This window comes from Mizuhopecten yessoensis, unplaced genomic scaffold (assembly GCF_002113885.1).
Source record: "Mizuhopecten yessoensis strain PY_sf001 unplaced genomic scaffold, ASM211388v2 scaffold10969, whole genome shotgun sequence".
In the NCBI taxonomy this organism is placed as follows: domain Eukaryota; kingdom Metazoa; phylum Mollusca; class Bivalvia; order Pectinida; family Pectinidae; genus Mizuhopecten; species Mizuhopecten yessoensis.
The window spans coordinates 580,531-602,963 of NW_018408812.1; the positions used below are offsets into that span (position 1 = coordinate 580,531).

At 36.4% G+C, this 22,433-nt stretch overlaps 1 protein-coding gene across 1 annotated transcript in view; it reads right to left on the bottom strand.

Annotated features, from left to right (window-relative positions):
• Positions 1–4,353: 4,353 nt before the first annotated feature.
• Positions 4,354–22,433, bottom strand: part of LOC110464173 (lysophospholipid acyltransferase 1-like) — a 32,651-nt gene continuing 14,571 nt past the window's right edge. The window contains exons 5-14 of the mRNA XM_021519245.1: positions 21,319–21,429; positions 20,400–20,541; positions 19,764–19,814; positions 19,148–19,192; positions 17,543–17,633; positions 15,474–15,575; positions 14,543–14,646; positions 12,473–12,670; positions 11,539–11,690; positions 4,354–10,878 (exon numbers count right to left, since the gene is read on the bottom strand). Coding sequence (XP_021374920.1) covers positions 10,743–10,878; positions 11,539–11,690; positions 12,473–12,670; positions 14,543–14,646; positions 15,474–15,575; positions 17,543–17,633; positions 19,148–19,192; positions 19,764–19,814; positions 20,400–20,541; positions 21,319–21,429 — 1,132 coding nt within the window. The 3' untranslated portion in view covers positions 4,354–10,742. The remainder of the gene's footprint in view (positions 10,879–11,538; positions 11,691–12,472; positions 12,671–14,542; positions 14,647–15,473; positions 15,576–17,542; positions 17,634–19,147; positions 19,193–19,763; positions 19,815–20,399; positions 20,542–21,318; positions 21,430–22,433) is intronic.

Genomic DNA, 22,433 nt, shown 5'->3' on the forward strand with positions numbered 1-22,433 from the left:
GTTGTTACGTATCTGTCTATACGTCTGTTGTTGTTACGTGTCTGTCTGTACGTCTGTTGTTGTTACGTGTCTGTCTGTACGTCTGTTGTTGTTACGTATCTGTCTGTGTCTGTTGTTGTTACGTATCTGTCTGTACGTCTGTTGTTGTTACGTATCTGTCTGTACGTCAGTGGTTGTTACGTATCTGTCTATACGTCTGTTGTTGTTACGTGTCTGTCTGTACGTCTGTTGTTGTTACGTATCTGTCTATACGTCTGTTGTTGTTACGTGTCGGTCTGTACGTCTGTTGTTGTTACGTATCTATTTGTAAGTCTGTTACGTATCTGTCTATACGTCTGTTGTTGTTACGTATCTGAAAGTACGTCTGTTGTTGTTACGTGTCTGTCTGTACGTCAGTTGTTGTAACGTATCTGTCTATACGTCTGTTGTTGTTACGTGTCTGTCTGTATGTCTGTTGTTGTTACGTATCTGTCTGTACGTCTGTTGTTGTTACGTATCTGTCTGTACGTCTGTTGTTGTTACGTATCTGTAAGAACGTCTGTTGTTGTTACGTATCTGTTTGTAAGTCTGTTACTTATCTGTCAGTACGTCAATTGTTGTGTATAGATCTGTCCGTTTGTTATTTGCGCATTTGTATGTATGTCTTTCTAGTACGTCTGTCGTGCATTTGTGTGTGCGTAGTGTGTGTGTCTGTATGTCAGTTGTTTTGTATCCGTCTGCACCTCTGTGTGTTTTGTGTGTATGTTGCGCATCTGTCTGTACGTCATTTTACATATCTTTCTTATTTTATTGCGTATATATGCATACGTCAGTTGTTTTGTGTCTGTCTGTACGTCAGTTGTTGTGTGTCTGTCTATCTGTATGTCAGTTCGTATCTTAAGTGTCTGTCTGTATGTAAGTTGCTGTGTGTCTGTCTGTCTGTATGTAAGTTGCGTATGTGTCTAATGCCTAATAATCTGTACATTTTATGCATATTTGTTTGTTAAACTTTTATATGACCAGTACACAATACGAAATGCAGAATATGAAATACTTAATATCATATGCCAAATGCTTAATGCAATTGCCAATGTCTAATGTAAAATTCTAAAGCTAATAGATCAAATCCGGATTGTAATCGCCAAGGGAGATTTATGCACTGACTAGAAGCATTGAATTATTTTCCTTTGTCTGTTTCATGAAAAAAAGGGAGCTCAACTAACCCCCTTTCTCCTTTCTTTGAAATGAGGATTTCAGCTGTTGAAATCGGTATTGCGCAATTGGCACTAAACGCATTTAGCATTTGATAATGGATACAGATGTACAATAGATTCAAGGGTCCATTTTGTAAATATCCTAATTTAGTATCAACTAATGTTTTACGAAATCTAATGTTCAAAATTCCAAAACATCGATATCTTGTCGAAAAGAACCTACTTCATATTCTGGAAATAATAAACTCAAACACGAGTTTATAGAGCGATTTTGTTTTGAAGAAGTGGTAAATTAAGTCCTTCTATAAGGGCGTCCCTGTGTATCGGTCGCACTTAGCACACCTATGTGGAACATGGCAACATGGATTGAACTGGACCAGATTGATTGCCAGCATCCGTCTAAAATTAGGATGTCCCTGCTTAAAATCCGGTATATCCGGATGCTTTTTCCTCTCCTGTTACATAAAGATAAAAAAAAAACATCATATAGGTTCCGGAAAATGCGTTCGGTACCTTAGGTTTATTCCATATTTTTCAACATCTAGAGCTGTTTAAGATTGACTCATACAGTGCAGACCATGGGACATTTGGTTATTAGGAATAAATCGTTTACATATCTTAACACATTTAAACCCCGTGGACTTGAAAGTGTCTCAAGGTCATTCGGACGCAGCAACACCTTCGGGCCTGGTGAGCTAAAAGTGATATTACGATTAACGTACTGTGTAAGTTGAAATTTACGTGGTGTGGAAATGTTCGTGTTTTTTTGGCTGAGTAAATTAGCGTGAAAATATCCATACGTGAATATTAATTAATAGATTATAGATAAAAAGGATTACATTTCTATACCATTGTCGACGCGAAAATTTCCACACCGAGATCCGTTTAAAAAGTCTATGCGCGAATATTACAGTATCTGGGAACATAGATGGTTAGGGGTATGACAAGATTTGTTCTCGTCTACGTATAGAAAGTGTATATCATGTCAGGAATGTCTTGGAATTCACATGTATTATAAACATGGCAGCAAATATGACGCATTTGTGGGGCTAAAAATAAACTATGAAGGTGGCCACAGTGAAGCATATAAGACCGATTCAAGGGAAATTCATTCGTGGTCCTTTTAAAATGGTCTCCTTTGATATTTGCGTGAAAAAAAAATGCACACATCTTTCTGTATGTGGTTTCAACAACTATGTAACGTACCGAAGCTCCATTCGTCGGGTATTTTATTGCCGCAGGATTTGGTTAAATTCTTAAGTACTTACTTTGAACATTTTGTATCATCCGTGAACAAATATGACTCCGAATCATACATAACCGTGTAGATCATTTACATAGATGAAAAACACCATGGGACCTATAACAGACCCTTGTGGAACTCCCGATGTTATACGTTTTCCATTCGCAGAAAAAAGACTTTCCGGATTAGCTCCCAAAGACTCAGTTAGACTTGACACAGGACGTTTTGTCTCATTGAAAAAAGTTATTATCGGGTTATGATTGTGAAAAAGAAATCGAAGATGCGACTCCAGAAGTGGTCTCATTGTGAAATAAAATGAATTCGATCAGGTGTGATACAAGAAATTCTCAAGTGCTGAAAAACAGATTCTACCAGGCTTGACACAAGACGTTCTTTCTTGAAAAAAGCCAGATGGTCATGTTATAGTATATTTTTTTAAACAAATATTGGATAATTGTAATTCTAGGGTCAAGGTTCACTTGAATTGTAGGCGTATTTATGTAACTCTTCTGTTCTGAAATATATTATATTTTGAAGGAGGCACGGAAGTCTAGTGGTAGGACGCCAGGCTCGTGACCGAAGGGTTGCGTGTTCGAGTCACGGCACGGCACTGTGTTATATCTTTGAGCAAGATACTTTACTCCGCTTGTTCCAGTCTATTCAGCTGTAAATGAGTACGTAGTTGGGCAGTGCTAGAATTGTTGATTGCTAGCTGTTAGCAACGAAATGGCAGCTCCGGCTGTATGCTCTTCAGGGAGTTGAGAAAGGTATTGGCTGGTTGCAAAGTCCCAGGTATAACCACGGATAATAATTTGTGAACCGCTTTGAGACGACCTGCGAATTAGGTTGTGATAAAGCGGTATATATAAAAAGCTCGAATTATTATCATTAATTAAGAATGGTTCAACCCTACAAATGGACCGACTTCATTCAAAAAGGTATTTTGACTAAATTTGGTTGAAAGATGGTCACCTGGGTATTTTCATAAAAAGGAAATCACAACTAAGCTGTTTATGACAAGGAAGCCATACATAGCAATGACACCCCGTATGAAATCTTCATAATATTATTTGCCGTTGACATCACAATAGTGCTTCCCTTCAGGCAAAATAAGCATGACGCCTATGGGCCTTAACCATCGCTGGAGTGAAATTATTAGGAGTACATATAGTGTTATGTATATCTAAGTAGTCTTTTATTTAACATAAATACAGATTCCATTACCAATGGATCATTTTGTATAATGTTGGTTAAAATCAACCAAACATTTCAGAGAAGAAGTCATTTAAATGTTTTTGGCACTTTGAGACAGCAGATGGCCCCATGCCTCAGCCCCTGAGGATAATTTGCTCCTTCTCATGTACAGATTCTGATCCTCATCAGCTATGGATATTATTTTATGAAATGATGGATGAAAATCCACCTGTAGGATTCAGAGATAGCATTTAACCCCATCACCACTGTAGACCATAATGGACTTGTCCAGATCAATGCATGGTTGAGTCTACTAAAGTTATATAGGGTTGAAAGGATTAAAGGTCTCTGATGAAAATTTGAGAATATGCTTGTTTACAGACATGTTGACAAAAGACAATCACAAAAGGTCACCTGAGCGACTAGGTTTTATTTTGTTAAGGGACAAAGCAGGGGATAACAACTACCATTTTTAAGGACTTTAGTATGTCCCGGCCTGGGGACAGAATCCATTGCCTTCCTCACCTGGGCAAACGCTCCGCATTAAGGCCAAAAGTGAGGTGTCGCCAAGCAAGGCGCTAGGAAATAAAAAGGTAGTCGGAAGTAGAAAGAAAGATAAAGATCCCAAATGTTGTAATAGGTGAAGCAGATTTATTTTGGTCGGCTGGTGAGACTCAAGTGACCTCAACCATTCATGTAAATGAAGACAAAAAGAAAACATTGTGCATTTAAAATTGTTTTATTTCAAGTGTTTAAGCTTTTAAATCAATAACACAGCAGAATATTTCAATATGAAGAGTTTGATTTGTTCATTTTTAAAAATATTTCATTTGTGGTTCTGTTTCGTGAACAGTCATGCATTTAATTGTTTAAGAACAATACACATTTAAATTAACAATCAATCTGACAATTAAATGAGGTAATAAAATTGGATTCATATACAGTGCGACACTAGCAGATGACTGCACAAACATAGAATAGACATAATCTAACTAGTTACCCGTGTTGGTGACATGAGTTACCCCTGTTTGTGGCATCAACAGGCGATAATACCACCCCTAGGTGTTCATCGAAGGTTGGATACATAAGTGCATTGTGTAAAAACATTTCACGAGGAAGTTAGCCTTAATGAGATATAGTATCTCTGCATGTGGCATTGTATTTTAACAGGAGAAAGAGAAATGCAACATGGGAGAGTCTACTAAAGTTGCATAGGGGTGAAAGGGTTAACATTCCTCTTATATTTAGATAAAAAAAATCGCCCTATGATCACAAAGATGTATATAGAACTCACAACATGTATGTTTGCTTATTTTTTGTTTTTTCCGAACATTCGAGTACAATGAGAAATGCTGATAAATCGACAACAGTAACATACAATGTTACCTTAAACTATTCTTGGTGCCAATTTTTTTTTATTAATTATACTTATTTTCAATTATTACTGTAATGATTGGGTTTATCCGAAAGATTTTGATTCGTTCAACTAGGGTACAAAAAAAATGTGTTTTGCAATGTGAAACATAGAAACCTTATATAACATTTACCCTGAACATTTCATGCAATTATATAGTACAATTCTCCATAAATGTAAAAAAAAAACATAAATATATATAAGTGGTAAGCGATTGTTTTTCTCACTTTCACAAACTCTTAGGCGTTGGCTGCCGATCGAAAAATAGATCATTTCACAAAAGTCACGCGTTATAAATTAAATGTCATACTTTCTATCACAAACCATACCTCACAAAACACAAACGTTTTTACTTGTATTTCCTGTTCGGGACATAGGATATTGGCTGGAAGCATTATTTAACGCTGTAACAAGTCAGAAATCTATATAACACAATAAAATATAATATAACAATACATATATTAATAATCCCCTAAATTATACACAATTAACACCTCATATATATGTCAGTAACAAAATGTAATTCCTTCTTTGATGTATTATTGTATCCAATTTTACTTGGATGAAATGTTGTGTGCCATTTTGAATACTAAAAACTAAAACTTAGTGCATTATGAAAATTAAGAAATAAGCAGATTGATTAATTAGTGCAACCACACTTTTTGCAATAAAAAACAAACAAAAACTTCAATAACCACAATCATAATTTAGCATAATATTAAAATCACAAAAAACACCAGAATAATGCTAAATCTACGTGTACATTATAGATTATACAAAAAAAAAAATCCGAAACAATTTATTCAACATAAACTTTTATATAAATATAAACAGTAGAAAAAAAGTCTGGACATATAACTCATATCAACTGATACAAATGTCTCAACAGGTAAAAAATTCATAGAAAAAATATCCCCTCTAGGACATGTCAGCCAATCAGATTCATAGAAGCATGTTAGCCAATCAGATTCAAAGAAGCACGTTAGCCAATCAGATTCAAAGAAGCATGTTAGCCAATCAGATTCAAAGAAGCATGTTGGCCAATCAGATTCAAAGAAGCATGTTGGCCAATCAGATTCAAAGAAGCACGTTGGCCAATCAGATTCAAAGAAGCATGTTGGCCAATCAGATTCAAAGAAGCATGTTGGCCAATCAGATTCAAAGAAGCACAAGTGACCTTTTACCTTGTTGGATTATCATTAAAAATATATATTCATTGACCATAAATCTGGTCAAAATCAAACTATATGTGGTACAAAATATATATAAATTATGTAAATCTATACAACTAAACTGTACACTTTAAAGTTATTATGCGTTTTGTTTGTTCGATATTCGCAATTGATAGAAAGGTTTTAAAACTGGTAAATAACAAGATATCTAAGAAATAAAGAATTCAAGTTTTGACAGATGAGTTCATTTTTTCCATTTACCCCCTTCAGGAGTTTTCAGCTGTTTAATTACATATTCAAAATATGTGATGTCTAAACAATGAAAAATCCATACTGATAAACAAAGTCAGGAAAAAGCAGCAATATTATGATGACAAAACCTGTATATTAGTATAGTGTTATAGGGGAATCATATAGGGTTGATTATTTACACACAGGAATGTATGTCAAGTAACAATAGTAAATATGAATCAGTTTGTTTGGTTTGTTAGTGTTTTATGTCCTATTAACAGCTGTGTAATCATTTAAGAACATGCCAGGTTTTGTGGTGGAGGAAAACTGGAGTACCTGGGGAAAACATGAATGACCTGTGGTTAGTTCCTGGTAAATGCCCAAAGTAGGGCTTGAACTCTTGACCCAGTTGTGGAGGGCAAGTGATTGTAGACAGACAGACGCCTAAACCACTTGGCCACCAGGTGGTGGAGGGGAAGTGATTGTAAACAGCTGACCATGAATGTTCCCTGGAAGGTAAATGATATACATAATGTTTCGGGGACATGTCCTCTACCAGGTTGTTTTTAAGCTCTATAACAGGCATGGGAGATAACTCAGACAGGTAACGTGAGATAGCTCAGACATAACGTGGGATACCTCAGATGGGAGATAACTCAGACAGGTAGCCTGAGATACCTCAGATGGGAGGTAACTTGGACAGGTAACGGGACATACCTCAGATGGGAGGTAACTCAAACAGGTAACGGGACATACCTCAGATGGGAGGTAACTTGGACAGGTAATGGGACATACCTCAGATGGGAGGTAACTCAGACAGGTAACGTGAGATACAACACATGGGAGATAACTCAGACAATTAACGTGAGATTCCTCAGATGGGAGATAACTCAGACAGGTAACGTGAGATAACTCAGATTGGAGATAACTCAGACAAGTATTATGAGATACCTCAGATGGGAGATAACTCAGACAAGTATTATGAGATACCTCAGATGGGAGATAACTCAGACAGGTAATGTGAGATACCTCAGTTTGGAGGTAACTCAGACAGGTAACATGAGATACCACAGATGGGAGGTAATTACTCAGACAGGTAACATGAGATACCTCAGATGGGAGGTAACTCAGACAGGTAATGTGAGATACCTCAGATGGGAGATAACTCAGACAAGTATGGCAGAAAAGAGAAATATTATAAAAACAATGAATAGATATCTTTCCAGAAATATAGATATCTTTCCAGAAATAAAGTTTAAAATTCAAACTTACTGGGAAAAAAAAGAAACACCACTGCGATCAATATCAGTACGAATATTTTCACTGCTAAATCAACAATATTGGCAGTTAGAAAAATGATTGTTTATTTGATTCTGCACATCAATGAATTTATTATAAGTTAGGAAATTGGTTTTCATCAAATTTGTTCACTGAACTTGGTGAAAAGATTGTGAAGTAACCCTTTGTCAAATGTGGTGATGGTCACAAATTTAGAGTTACACAACTATTTCAACGACGGTATATTTTCGTCAAACATGGTCGCTAAAATGTATCAAATGTGGTTGTTTAACGTAATTTTGGGGTCAGTATCCGGTGGTCGCTGGTCACGTTGGACAGATGGTCACTTAATACAATCACTCTGTGACTGTTATTGACACATACATTTTCCATAATCACTTTGTAACTCTCATTGACACAAACATGTTACACAATCACTTTGTAACTCTCATTGACACATACATGTCATACAATCACTTTGTAACTCTCATTGACACATACATATTACACAATCACTCTGATCAGAGAGTTACTGTATTAAGCGACCATCTGTCTAACGTGACCAGCGACCCATTCATTATAAGCACCGCCCTATCCTTTTTTGATCATAACATCCCATTCGTTATAAGCACTGCCCTATCCTTTTTCATCATAACATCCCATTCGTTATAAGCACTGCCCTATCCTTTTTGATCATAACATCCCATTCGTTATAAGCACTGCCCTATCCTTTTTGATCATAACATCCCATTCGTTATAAGCACTGCCCTATCCTTTTTGGATCAATGTGTCCCATTCCTTATAAACACCCCTATGTTTTTTGGGTCGGATTGTCCCATCATCCCCTATCCTTTTTGGATCCATACGTCCCATTCCTTATAAACACCCCATTTCCTTTTTGGATCAAATCCTCTCATTCCTTATAAGCATCCCCTATCCTTTTTAGGACAGAGAATCCAAACCCTTTGCCTTAATTTAGGTTCATCATTCAAATTTTCCCAAAATGCCTTGTACCCAGGCTGTCTATCATGTTGATGAGCAGGTCTGTTTATAGGTATGCTTTAAGTGTTTGTGTTAGGGATAATATCAGCTTTTTGACTTGATGCTATTTTGAAAGGAAAATGACCAGAAAAAAAACTATCAAAGGGAGATTACTCAGAAATAAAAAGAATTTTACACTTATGCTGTGTTCTTTTCTATTGTGTTGTATAAATATTTTGAGGTAACATGGATCTACCAATATCTAATAAGTTATTTATTTGATATGAAATGTATAATTTTCCACATTTTTTGGAATTATTTTTTCTGAGCTTGAGTGTTCTTATTCTGTCATGAACAACTGTATTTTTTTTTCCTTATTTGATGGAAATACAGTCATTGTCTTCAAATGTGAACACTAGTTTATCATTTCTTACTTTCATTAACAAACTATTTTATTTTTTCATGAATGAATTGCAAATATGCAATTCTAAATAATGGGACCAATTCCATTCATTAGGTCAGAACCAGCATCCCAAGTATCACACGTGATATGCATCCTTAGATACAAAAGCCATGCAAGTTTAATTAATTTGGGATAATTAGTAATTGGAAACTGAGCTTAGCCATTCTTCTTAACCTTTGTGCAGACAGATGGTTGGACGGACGGATGCCATTCTTCTTAACCTTAGTGCAGACAGATGGATGGACGGACGGACGGTAATCGCCAATCTGTAAGCCCTGATTGCGTTGCAATCAGGCCAAAAACCATATCTTCACAAATATGAAATCCTTGAGAATATGTATGGATGCTCTCAAAACAAAAAGTTTCAGCAGAAATTAACTGATATACATTAAGCAAACATTATCACACATCCACTTAACACTATTGCATGCCCACAAAACAAAATCATGCTCTCAACAAATCAGTCAGATATACAGAGGGAAGGCCATGTATGATTTATATGACAGAATCTACAAGTAAATTGTCACAGAATCCAGTATAAATCGGATGGAATGTAAATATATCCACATTCTGACAAATAACTGAATATTAGAAAAATACAACGGAATGTCTGTGAATTTCAATAACGTACATTATATTCAGCATAAAATAGATTTCGTTATAGCACCTGTCGTCTGAAAATGATGTCATTTTACAGCGACACCTCTCTAAACATAACTCCACTGGGACCAATAATACACTTTTGGGAAAAGACACTTTTTCAAATTCTCTGGTACACACAGGTGTCTGGTATACACAGGTGTCTGGTATACACAGATGTATTGTATATACAGGTGTCTGGTATACACAGATGTCTTGTATACACAGGTGTCTGGTATACACAGATGTCTTGTATACACAGGTGTCTGGTATACACAGATGTCTTATATACACAGGTTTTCAAATTATGTCAGATTCATATAAGACAGGCTATATATATACATGAAACCCGTAACTGATTTTCTTTATTTTGTTTCCCCTAAAGTTTGGTATAAAAACTGCGGGAAAGAATCTAGCTAGCTGACAACAACATTGACCAACTCATCTAGCCGAGACAGAAATATGTAAAGTAGAACTTGTCTAAATCGGAAACCAACACTGACAAACACATCTAGACGAGTCGGAAATATGCAAAGTAGAACCTGTCTTAATCAGACAAAAACCAAAAAAATTAAATGCTCATATTAGACAGGATTTTGAAAACACACTTAATTTAGTGATAATGATATTTAACTTCATGCTGTATTATCTGACGAAATTGCTTCAAAATACTAAGCTAACTGTCTCTGTTTGTATACTGACACACTGTACCATCCGACATAAAAACCACTGTACTATCAGAACAAATAAATCATACAGATGACAATGTTTTTCATCGTATTTGATAAGCAACATCACAGTTAGATTCAGCAAAAAATATTGAATTAGCAGTATTTACACACAAAAATGAATTGAAATATAAAAATATATTTTACCTGAAAATAACGGCACCTTCACAACAGATGTGATTTAAAAATAGAGTAAATATAAATGTCTAACTGGATTTTACTTTCTCTAACGTGTGTCCATTCTTCGTGACTTTGTCGTCCTGTTGTCGGGGTTGGGCGGGTAACAACGTTAAAAACAGCATCGCGACCAAACCGGCAATGTGTAACCACCAGTACATATTACTGAAAGAGAAAGACATTTGACTTAGTATTTAACGATGCAAAGTTACATCTATGGCAGGGCTACAGAAATCCTTCAATGGTCATTCTTACTGGAAGGGAGACTACTCATCTGTATGATAATTATTTATTTTCAAATAAAGAGGGTTTGTTTGTTTGTTTGTTTGTGTTTAACGGCTCATTGACGGCTGTTGTCATTTAGGGCCATGGTGATTTTTCTTTCTTTTTTTTTTTTTTTAAACGAACATGTGAGTAGCGAAGATTAAATCAGATAAAAATATTCATTTTTAAAAGCATTCGCATTGTATGTGTAGATAATTAAAATAAAAAGGGGGTTCAAATAATAAAAGAGATACCGAATAGATGATATGGACTATATATAACATCTAAGAGGGTAAGGTGGGTTATAGAATAGACCGATGTCTTTCAAATAGTTAAATAATGCCTTCGAGTCCACGGAACTGAAAAGAGATTTCATATCCAGGACTCGAAAGTAGTTATCACGAATGTGTTTAAAATCGGAACATCCTATTAAAAACTGTTCCACTGTGGCATGGAGGTGGATCTTCTCGTTTTAAAATAAAGAGGGGTACTGATATACATGTATATATACAATGTATTACATGTCCATGCATCATTACAAGAGTGAAAGACAAAACTTACTTATAAAATATCATTGATTCGTTGAAATAAAGGACGTTGAATGCGACCCCCGTATAGGCCAAAGCCATGTGTGTTAAAAGGAACGTCAGGAAATCATAAAATTTCTTCAGGGATGTTGACTTCAAGAAGAACGGACGAACTTTCCTCCGAACCTGCAACAGAAAGGCATGAACTAATATCTCATTTATCTATTTCAGTGAATTTTGAGAGAAAAATTTCAGGATACCTCACAAGAAAGTTAGGGATAAAAAAAAACAATTTTGTTATCAGTTACTCACAAGAGAAACGAATTCTAACTTTCGTGAACAACTTTTTTCTGTCTATCAAACAAAAATTATCTTACTCTTCTGATAACCAGATGGACAAAATGTTATATTTGTTTGGGCGACCACAAACTTTTACATGGTAATTATGAATGTCCTATTTTTTCACTCTTTAGGCGATCAAGACTTCAAATTTATTCGGATGTTCGCCCTCTGAGATACTAGCTGCCTGTAAAATCCAATACCATCATCAAAATCTTAACGGGAAGAATAATTCAACATTTGGTGTATAAACATTAAAAGAATCAGGGACAAATGTTTAATCATCAACAGCAGATTACAAATGCTGGAGGTTCAAGTTTAAGGATTTTTCAAGAACTTTTATTCATTTTTCAGGTTGTTCATGGCTGAGAGTAATTTTCAAGGGTTTTTAAGGCTGAAAGTCATTTTCAAGGGTTTTCAAGACAGACATCAAATTCAAGGGTTTTTCAAGACCTGTGTAACCACGGAGATATTGAGATTGCATTTCTTTTCCTGAAGAAGAATGGATGATTTGAGAGGTTCAGTATTTTAGAATGACACTATTACCGTTTAGGTTTCGCTTGACCAGTATAAACTAACACTTTTGTTCAGTAAAACTAAGAGTTTATGAAAGTTAGTTTTGAACTCACCATCCTGGCAGCTTGGATCATAAACGCTCCAGAGAGGAACGTGAAGTAGTACCCCGGAAAACAGCCGTGCCAGAGTGCACTTAATATAAATGTAAACAGTGTGCGCTGGAACGGAATCCGTGTGTAACAAATGTACCGGAACCACAAAACTGTCTGGACATTCCAGTTGTCTATAAACATCTTGGCACTAGTTGATCGCTGTAAACAAACAATGATTAGAGCTTGATCAAGGTCAAATGGTGAAGCGGTAAACAAATGGCAGAGGTCAATTTTTGTAGCAGCAACAATCTTGGAGTTTGATCGACCGGGTCAGTAACGAAGGTCAGAGGTCAGTAGCAATGATTAGAGGTCGACTGATGTCAGCAACAGTTAAACAAGATCAGACCAAGTGGGGTTTTCTTCAGGTACTCTGGTTTCCTCCCACATTAAGACCCCCTGCTGGCTAACATCTGGGCCAACAAGAGTGATAAATGTAAGCTAAAATAACTTTTTTCATAATTGTTGTATAAAAAATAAAGTTTCTATCTATAATTAACAAGAGATCCCAGAGGGATCTTGGTGCCCACCATTGTACCATCTTCATTAGTTCTTAGTCAGTTTGATCTTTTCTCTCCTTTACCCTAAACTGTTTGATTGAGTTATGTAAACAGCAAATGCACCTTGAGGTAACTTTTGATCTAAACTTAATACTGATGTGTATGAAAGCCAACCTTCAAAGTGAGTTTGTCATTTCACATATTTACTAGTACGGTACTTAATGTGAAAGAAATAGAATCGATCATTGCAATATGAGAAAGATCTGTTTAATTCTTCCTTTATCCATTTTGTTTTTATGATCAGTCTCAAAATATAACATGCACAACAAGGGATCAAGGGGAACCTACATATCAAATTTGAGAAAGATCCCTCAAGTTATTCCTGAGAAATAGTACTAACAAACCTTCAATGTCAAAAATCAAAGATGGCTGTCGGTAGGCCGTTTTGTTTAACTGATCAGTTTCAAAAGTAAACATGAACAATAAAGGATAGTGGGGAACCTGCATTGGCTGGCCCAAAAAAAAAATTAACACAATGCTTCAGCACATTTAAATTACAAATAACATGACAATGTTTGTAATATGTAAAACAGAATAAAACATTATATTTTTAATTCTTCAACCCTAGTTAAAACCTGACATGATCCACTTCATTCAGGTCTTCCTAAAAAGAAATACACAAAACTCGCACCTCAAAGAAGACACCCTGGCAGTATTTATATAGAAAATCTGAAAAAAAAAATATCACATTTTCTCAATCACGGACAGTTCGATTCAAATCGAAGTAATGACAACTGAAAAATGTACTGCCCCCAGTTAATGTGGAAGGGACTATAATTTCTTTTATTCATTCATTTTTTGACAGTCGCTCAAACTATTTTTGTTGGCCAGTGACTACCTCACTTTTGACAACTTTTGGTCACTCGAGCAAGATTTTAATCGCCATACACGAGCAGGCAACCGTCCATTTCAGGCACTGCAGCACAACAAGGGAACAAGGGGAATCTACATATAAAACTTGAGAAAGATCCCTTGGGTACTTCCCGAGAAATAGCGATAACAAACTGTCACTATCAAAATCCAAGATTGCTACCTTTCGGCCATGTTGTTTATACGATCAGTCTCAAAGGTTGCCCTGCACAGCTTAGGACCATGGGGAACCTACATATCAAATTTGAGAAAGATCCCTCTGGTACTTCCAGAGAAATACTGATAACAAGAATTGTTTAAGGACGGATGACGGACGACAGACGGACAGACCACGGACGCAGGGTGATTTGAATAGCCCACCATCAGATGATGGTGGGCTAAAAAGGGGTCAGAGGTTAATTGGTGTGTCAGTAACAAAGGTCAGAGGTTAATTTATATGACAATAATAAGGGTCAGAAGTGATTTTTTTTTTTTTTTTAGCAACAATTGGAATAAATCGATTACGTGATGAGGTAATAAACATAAGGGTCAGAGGTCAATAATGAAATGTATTTCAAAGTCAAATGAATGCAGCTTGAGGTTGTGAGTAGTAGAAGTAACTTACTTCCAGCTCGAAGGGTTTGATGTTTGTGATGAGATCCCATTTCGGCTTACCAGATGGTGTAAAACCATTAAAACCCAACCCTGAGGCATTGTTGATGGCGTCACCTAAAAAATCAGAAAACGTCACCATTCAAAATAGGAATATTTATAATTTTAAATGATGGCGTGTCAGAAGAAAAGTTCCAGGGAAAGGTCGTAAAGTCATAGATTATGTGGCTAAAGGCATGTGAAACTAACACTGCATTCATAACACAAGACATGAGAAGTACAGAGACAGACTGTGATAGGTAACAAAAACAAGGAGAAGATTTCCGTTGTTTTACTATCCTTATATGTGGCTAGGACGGTGCACATACTATGATACTGCAACACAGTTGGGGAAAACCCCTCTGAAGGAAGTCAGGAAATAAGTCACTAAGTGCATATGTAAAAGATGTGCATTGATTGGGCTGCCTTACAAGCGTCAGCTGCAGAGAATTTCCCTTTAGCTAAGAGGTAGAGCACCGGGCTGGAGAAACATGGGTTGTGGGTTCAAGCCCAAGCGACGGCACTATTTTTATCACTACTCCTCGTCCTACTACACGTGAGCATCGAGTATGAAATGAGATCAAATGTCCAGCAGGAACTGTGTCATTCAAATGGCAAGTGCGGGGAGCTGACCTTATCAACCCCTTATATGTATACACGCCCCTTTCACGTCACAGCTCACATGCTTGCATTTCTCACTCGGACCCATTTCCTGGACAACAACTGGATAAACAGGTTACAGACAAATATAGACACAGGACGAATACTTGACTCATGTGTACATTATAAATAGACAAAAAGGGAAATCCCCTACAACACTCAGGCCACAGCTCACCCCCTGTAAACAGTAACACACACAAACAAATGACACACAAATGACCCTACAACAAGACTAAAGTACTCACCCATGGTCCAGATGAGGTAGTATTTGACCTTACAACAGGTCATAGAGATGACGGCGTACCCCATTCGGTACACAACCCCGTGGGAGGCAATGAACACTGGATCTGTAAAGATGGTTTTGAAAATTGATACAAAGATGACTAAGGAAAAAAAACAAAAAAAAAACTTATACAAATCAACTGTCATAAAAAAAAAAAATCTTCTATATATCTACTTTGTAACTGAAAAAGATCTGTATTTGCTGATTCATCGGGCCATAATTTAAATGTAACAGTACATTATTACCCTTAACAAACTAGAAATCAAAAGGTCGCTATTCCATCTTTTAGTATTACAGAGTTATCTGCTCTTGCAGGTATTGATTGTTACGTCATTTGTTTGTGAGAGTAACGTCATAATTTTTTGAGAAAACGACGTAATTTTCTCACACAAACTAATGACGTAACAATCAATACCTGCTCACAAGAGCAGATAACTCTGCAATACGAAAAGACGGAATACAAGAAGAACGACTATCATAGGAAAAGTACCACTATAAGACATGCCATCCTCGGTACTCCAGGAGTTACGCTCACTTCCCCTCTCTCCACCCCTGGAATATGTCATAGCAAAATTGAAGGCTCAGTGTGCACCACCTTGTGGATGAGACAACAGGACTAGTTTGATCCTCTGATGTACATCAAAAGAATCTCTCTGGTTTTGAAGTCGGGTGTCGCTCCTCTGTTATCTTCAAAGGACAGGTATCAGCCTAGTGATTGGTCAGGTGTTTTTTACCCGAGACCAATCAAAAAGCTAGTTGGGTGCCTTCAATTTTCGCTATGACATATCCCAGGGGTGCAGAGAGCGGAAGGTGAGTGGACCCTTGGAGTAGTGAGGATGAAGACACACCACCTCCCTTGTATATACAGGATTTGTTTTAAACAGTTCCTCAATCACACACATTTCTACAAAATGAGAATCATCTCATTCTCTGTAAAGCTGCTTTAAGACAAATCCAGAAAAAAACTTGATTTGGAACAAACTTAAATCTTGGGGATTACTCTTGTATAACTGTGGTGCATATTAAGGGAAAATAGTCCTTACTAGTAAAAATTATTGTTTTTTATATAGTTGTGGTTGTTTAACACAGTAGAGATTGTTCTTTTAACTACAATTAAATCTGACTTATGGCTTTACTCAAAAAGACTATGTCCAAGAAAAAGTGACTATATTTGTGAGACCATTATACTAAATGACTATGTGTACAGAACTAGAACACGGACGGGTCATTAAGGGCTATGCCATGTGCCTGACCGACCCCTCACCCTTCAAGTCTATTTTTAGTAACAGTAACCTTGATCTTTACCTTTTAAAACTGTTTAACCCTTTTCGGACATCTACATATCACAGTGTATCACCATGTCAAATTTCAAAATGATTAGACTTTTGGATTCCAAGATAAGGACTGCATCACCCATGGTCTATTTTTAGTAACAGTGACCTTGACCTACTTAACCTTAGACAAATTTCAACAGAGTATCACCAAGTAAAATTTCATAAAGATTCGTCTTTAGGTTTTCGAGATAATCTTTGGTAAGGAAAGTGTGGATGGATAGACGGATGGGCCAACCAATAGACAGAAACCATGATTATAGGGCACCTGCATATCCAATGCAGGACCCTAAAAAGTCCAATATATGCTGTACAACACTAGCTGGATAATGGGACCAACACCTGTTTGAACCTATTTTGTCCCCAGTGTGCAAGACTATGCCCCAAGACTTATTACAGGTAAATTACAACACACCTGAGTAAATTCGACTTATTATAGGTAATTTACAACAAACCTGAGTTACCTTAAGTAGGCTTTTTACAGGAAAATTACAACACACATGAGTTAAGTAGACTTATCACAGGTAAATTTCAACACACTTGAGTTGAGTAGACTTATTACAGCTAACTTACAACACAACTGAGTTGAGTAGACCTATTACAGGTAAATTACAACACAACTGAGTTAATTAGACTTATTACAGGTAAATTACAACACACCTGAGTTGATTAGACTTATTACAGGTAAACTACAACACACCTGAGTTGAGCAAGGCAGGAAATCTTGGCGCTATGAAGACATGTACACAAATCCAGAATAAAGTTTCACACAGTTTAAGACACACAGGTTTCTGCAAAACAAACAAAAATGTTAGAATTGACAAGTTTCCTGTCTGTGTGTTCGCTGCTGGCTAAACTGAAGGCCTTCATCCTGTCATTATTACAAGTCAGATAAGATAAATTAATCTGCAATCATGTAAGTCAGTTTTCTTTATAAACTTAAAGACAATAATGACACAGACTCTGTAATGGAAAAATACAGTGTTACCGTAGACATCACCTTACTTGTTAGGTATACGGTGTTACCGTAGACATCACCTTACTTGTTAGGTATACAGTGTTACCGTAGACACCACCATACTTGTTAGGTATACAGTGTTACTGTAGACATGACCATACTTGTTAGGTGTTACAGTAGACATCACCTGACTTGTTAGGTATATACAGTGTTACCGTAGACATCACCTTACTTGTTAGGTATACGGTGTTACCGTACACATCACCTTACTTGTTAGGTATACGGTGTTACCGTACACATCACCTTACTTGTTAGGTATACAGTGTTACAGTAGACATCACCTTACTTGTTAGGTAGACAGTGTTACTGTAGACATCACCTTACTTGTTCGGTATACAGAGTTACCGTAGACATCACCTTACTTGTTCGGTATACAGAGTTACCGTAGACATCACCTTACTTGTTAGGAATACAGTGTTACCGTAGACATCACCTTACTTGTTAGGTATACAGTGTTACCGTAGACATCACCTCACTTGTTCGGTATACAGTGTTAAAAGTGATGATTTTCTTCGCATTGTGTTGGGTGCTAACTACAGATCTTCATCTTTCACTTTTAACTGTAAGGTCACATGTCTGTTATTTGTACGAAATAAGATTGATCAGTTTGGTTTTGGTTGGGATTGTTTGTGTTTTACGTCCTATTTACAGCTATGGTCATTTAAGGACATGCCAGGTTTTGGTGGTGGAGGAAAGCCGGAGTTCCCGGACCTATATGCCCCATATATTAAATTTAGCACTGCAGTCAAAAAACACTGGAGAATTCCACTGTAGTTATTTGTCATACAGTTACCAATATATAGCTCACTTGGTTAGAGCAACACCTCAGTGACCAGAGGACCTGGGTTAAACCTAGTCTGCCCCTGTGCATTTTCACACTTGGATACATTTTTTTAATTTTTTTTTAATTTTTTTTTAATTTTTTCATCAACATTCCGCATGATATGCTTTTCTTTTCCAAAATTATTTATCAAAGCGATAATCAAGCTCAAAATAGGTTTCAATGCATTGCTACAGTTTTTTGCAGTGGTACGGAGATCCCTAAGTAAATTGACAGACAAAACTTAGTGCCACACACAGTACGGTTGATGAGATACCAACTTCTGTATATTGTACATCCAAACCACCAAATAAACGATTTTTATTATTGTATCTAGTGTCATAGAGACTATTATATAGAAAACATCCCTATCACAACTTATTAATCGAACATTGTACATCGTATAAGACTGAAATTTTATTTTTAATTTTTCAATTAAGAATTCATATGCTAGCTGCTATACTTACGATAGGAGACGGTGGAAGACGATGGATTTTCTTTGAATTTTTCTCCTGCACAAGGTAGAAAAAAAGTACACAATGCTATCAGATTACAATAATTATATATACTTTTTTTTACACTTTTTTTTTTACATGTTAGTGTTAACTTTATTTATTTTACAAGAATTACAAAACAAGTTATATTAACTTATTATCACGTCCGTCAGGGAATCAAACCCAGGCTGTCTTGGTGAAAGGGAAGTGTGCTATCCACTGCGCCATCTGACTACCTCACTACCCGACCACCCGACTACCCTATGATATACTTCAAAGACAGATTACCAGATGGATGGACAGACAAATGGAATATAGAACAAACATTAAACAGGATATTTTCTACTATAGAGTATACTACAGTATATGTTATCAATAAATGAAAATATCTTCCTTTTTTTGTTTCAAATTCATCTGCTTTCCTTTACTAATGCTAATCCATAACTGAAGAAACAGATTAACCCAAGTGTTACAACTTTTTCCCAGGATTGTCATTCATTTATGATAATTCATTTTCACAGAACGTAAAAAATCCAAGTAATATTTCCAGAATATTTCAAACATTCATTTTATTTAAAGTTATACTTACAAGTTCAGTGTTGATATCTCCATCTTTTCTGTCGTTTGAGTTTATTTCCATCTGAAAAAATATATAATAAATTGGTAGATTTCAATTTTTTCATATATATTAATGCGATTGACGAGGGGGCCCACCATCTACAGCTTTAATACAATACAGAGTCTCTATAGAAAATCAGAGAATCACCTCATGACAGCTCTTAACCAACAATTTCTTGATATTCTCTTCAAACGACGGTATCAATATGAGCCAAAAATTTGGCATGTTTGTGTTTTACATCCTATTAACAGCTATGGTCATTTAAGGACGTGCCAGGTTTTGGTGGTGGTAGAAAGCTGGAGCTCCCAGTGAAAAACAACGACCTTGTAACGGCCAGAACCTGGCGACTGCCCCACGTAGGCCTCAAACCAGCGACCCAGTGGTGGAGGGCTAGTGGTAGCAGAATGCCAGACGCCTAAACCACTTGGCCACTGCGGCCCCCAGATATAGGGCAAGTTTCCAGTTACATAGAAAACATTAGGATTGAACAGCTTTTTTTTTTCAATTTCATGCCGGTATGAATTCAAATTGGTTACATACATATCGTTGTTAAATCCTTATGTTTCCATTCTTGTTATTTCGTTATGAGCCAATACACAAACTCACATCACTCTGTGGGTTGACTGGGAGGTGGATGTTTTCTCCTTTCACGAAGTCTTGATAGTCACAGTAAAAAGATGGCGGCCCAGCCACAACACTTTGGAAGTAAAATATGTAGCTGAAGTATTCTAAAGTTGACGGCTTTCTCCTGCAAAATAAAATCAATTTATATTATTCCGAAAGTGACAGCTTTATTCTCCTGCGAAATAATATCAATGCAATAAACTTTTCACAATCGACAATTTTGTAATGTAATCATGTTTTAGATTATCATTGAAATATTCAATTATGCGTATAAATGACTAAAGTTAAGATAATTACCAGATTACTAGGTCTGACCTTATTTCATAAACGAACAACTCTGGTTCAACGGGTCAAACTATTTTAATCACTATAAATGAAAGCGGCCCAGTTGAGGTAGATACTGTTTTTGTTTTTGCCAATATCAAAATAGATCTAAGACAGCTTAGTAAAACTTATCTTAAGATTCTGAAATCAACACTTTTGAGACTTAACCATTTACATATATTTACATTTGTGCTGCGACCCACTTTAAGAACATACTAGCAGAAATGGATTTCATTTGAGTATGAAAACAAATACTCTCGTGACGTGACACATGGTTTACTTATGACCTCATAGATTAACCTTGTTCAATGAGATTCTTGTCGCTTTCCTTCGGATAACATGGAGAATGCCCCTGCGTCAAACGCTTAAATGACTACGGTTAATTATTGGCACCAATTTTATTAGGATAGGGCTGTTCCATCAATGTCATTTAAAGGACGACGCATATACAAAACACAGTAAGTAAATGAATTATTTAAAAACATATAAATTAAATTAAACAATTGTTCGATAGTAAAAATGTAAATATATGAATTGAATACCTACATGAAAGTGCTGTAGATATCACACAACATACCGTAGAGAATGCCTCTTGTGGTTTTCTATGAGTGTCTCCGGTTTGCGGTGAAAACCATCGTGTAACCCAAACGCTACAATGGTCACTTTCAGAGTGGTCAACATGAGTGGGCTGGAGATTAATGTAAACAAAACATGTCATTTATTGTTTTCTGAATTAATTTTATTCAACAACTTGCATAACTACACAACAGAGGACAAGCTGTACAGTAAAACATTGTTATACTGCCACCATTTATCCAGAAACAGATTTAAAATTGGCATTATGAAGGAGTTTGGCGATGAATTCAGAAAAATATATCAAGGAATTCTAAAGAAAAGTAGAAGAGGAATCTTAAAATAAAGTGGCTGTAATTAAGCGGGGCACATCCTTGCCAACTCTCCCTATTTAGAAGGTTGACTTACAAATTTGGATCCTTAAATATGGCTAGTGTGCTCAACTCATTAAATTATACAGTAACTGTATGGGGCGACTGTTGAGACCAATTGAAAATCTTACTCTGAAACATCTAGAGGGTATTTCTCTAGGTTTGTGGTAAGGAGACTCACCCTGAAACATCTAGAGGGTACTTCTCTAGGTTTGTGGTAAGGAGACTTACCCTGAACCATCTAGAGGGTATTTCTCTAGGTTTGTGGTAAGAAGACTTACCCTGAAACATCTAGAGGGTATTTCTCTAGGTTTGTGGTGAGGAGAATTACCCTGAAACATCTAGAGGGTATTTCTCTAGGTTTGTGGTAAGAAGACTTACCCTGAAACATCTAGAGGGTATTTCTCTAGGTTTGTGCTAAGGAGACTTACCCTGAAACATCTAGAGGGTACTTCTCTAGGTTTGTGGCAAGGAGGCTTACTCTGAAACATCTAGAGGGTATTTCTCTAGGTCTGTGGGAAGGAGACTTACCCTGAAACATCTAGAGGGTACTTATCTAGGTTTGTGGTAAGGAGACTTACCCTGAAAGATATAGAGGGTATTTCTCTAGGTTTGTGGTAAGGAGACTTACCCTGAAACATCTAGAGGGTATTTCTCTAGGTCTGTGGTAAGGAGACTTACCCTGAAACATCTAGAGGGTATTTTTCTAGGTTTGTGGTAAGGAGACTTACCCTGAAACATCTAGAGG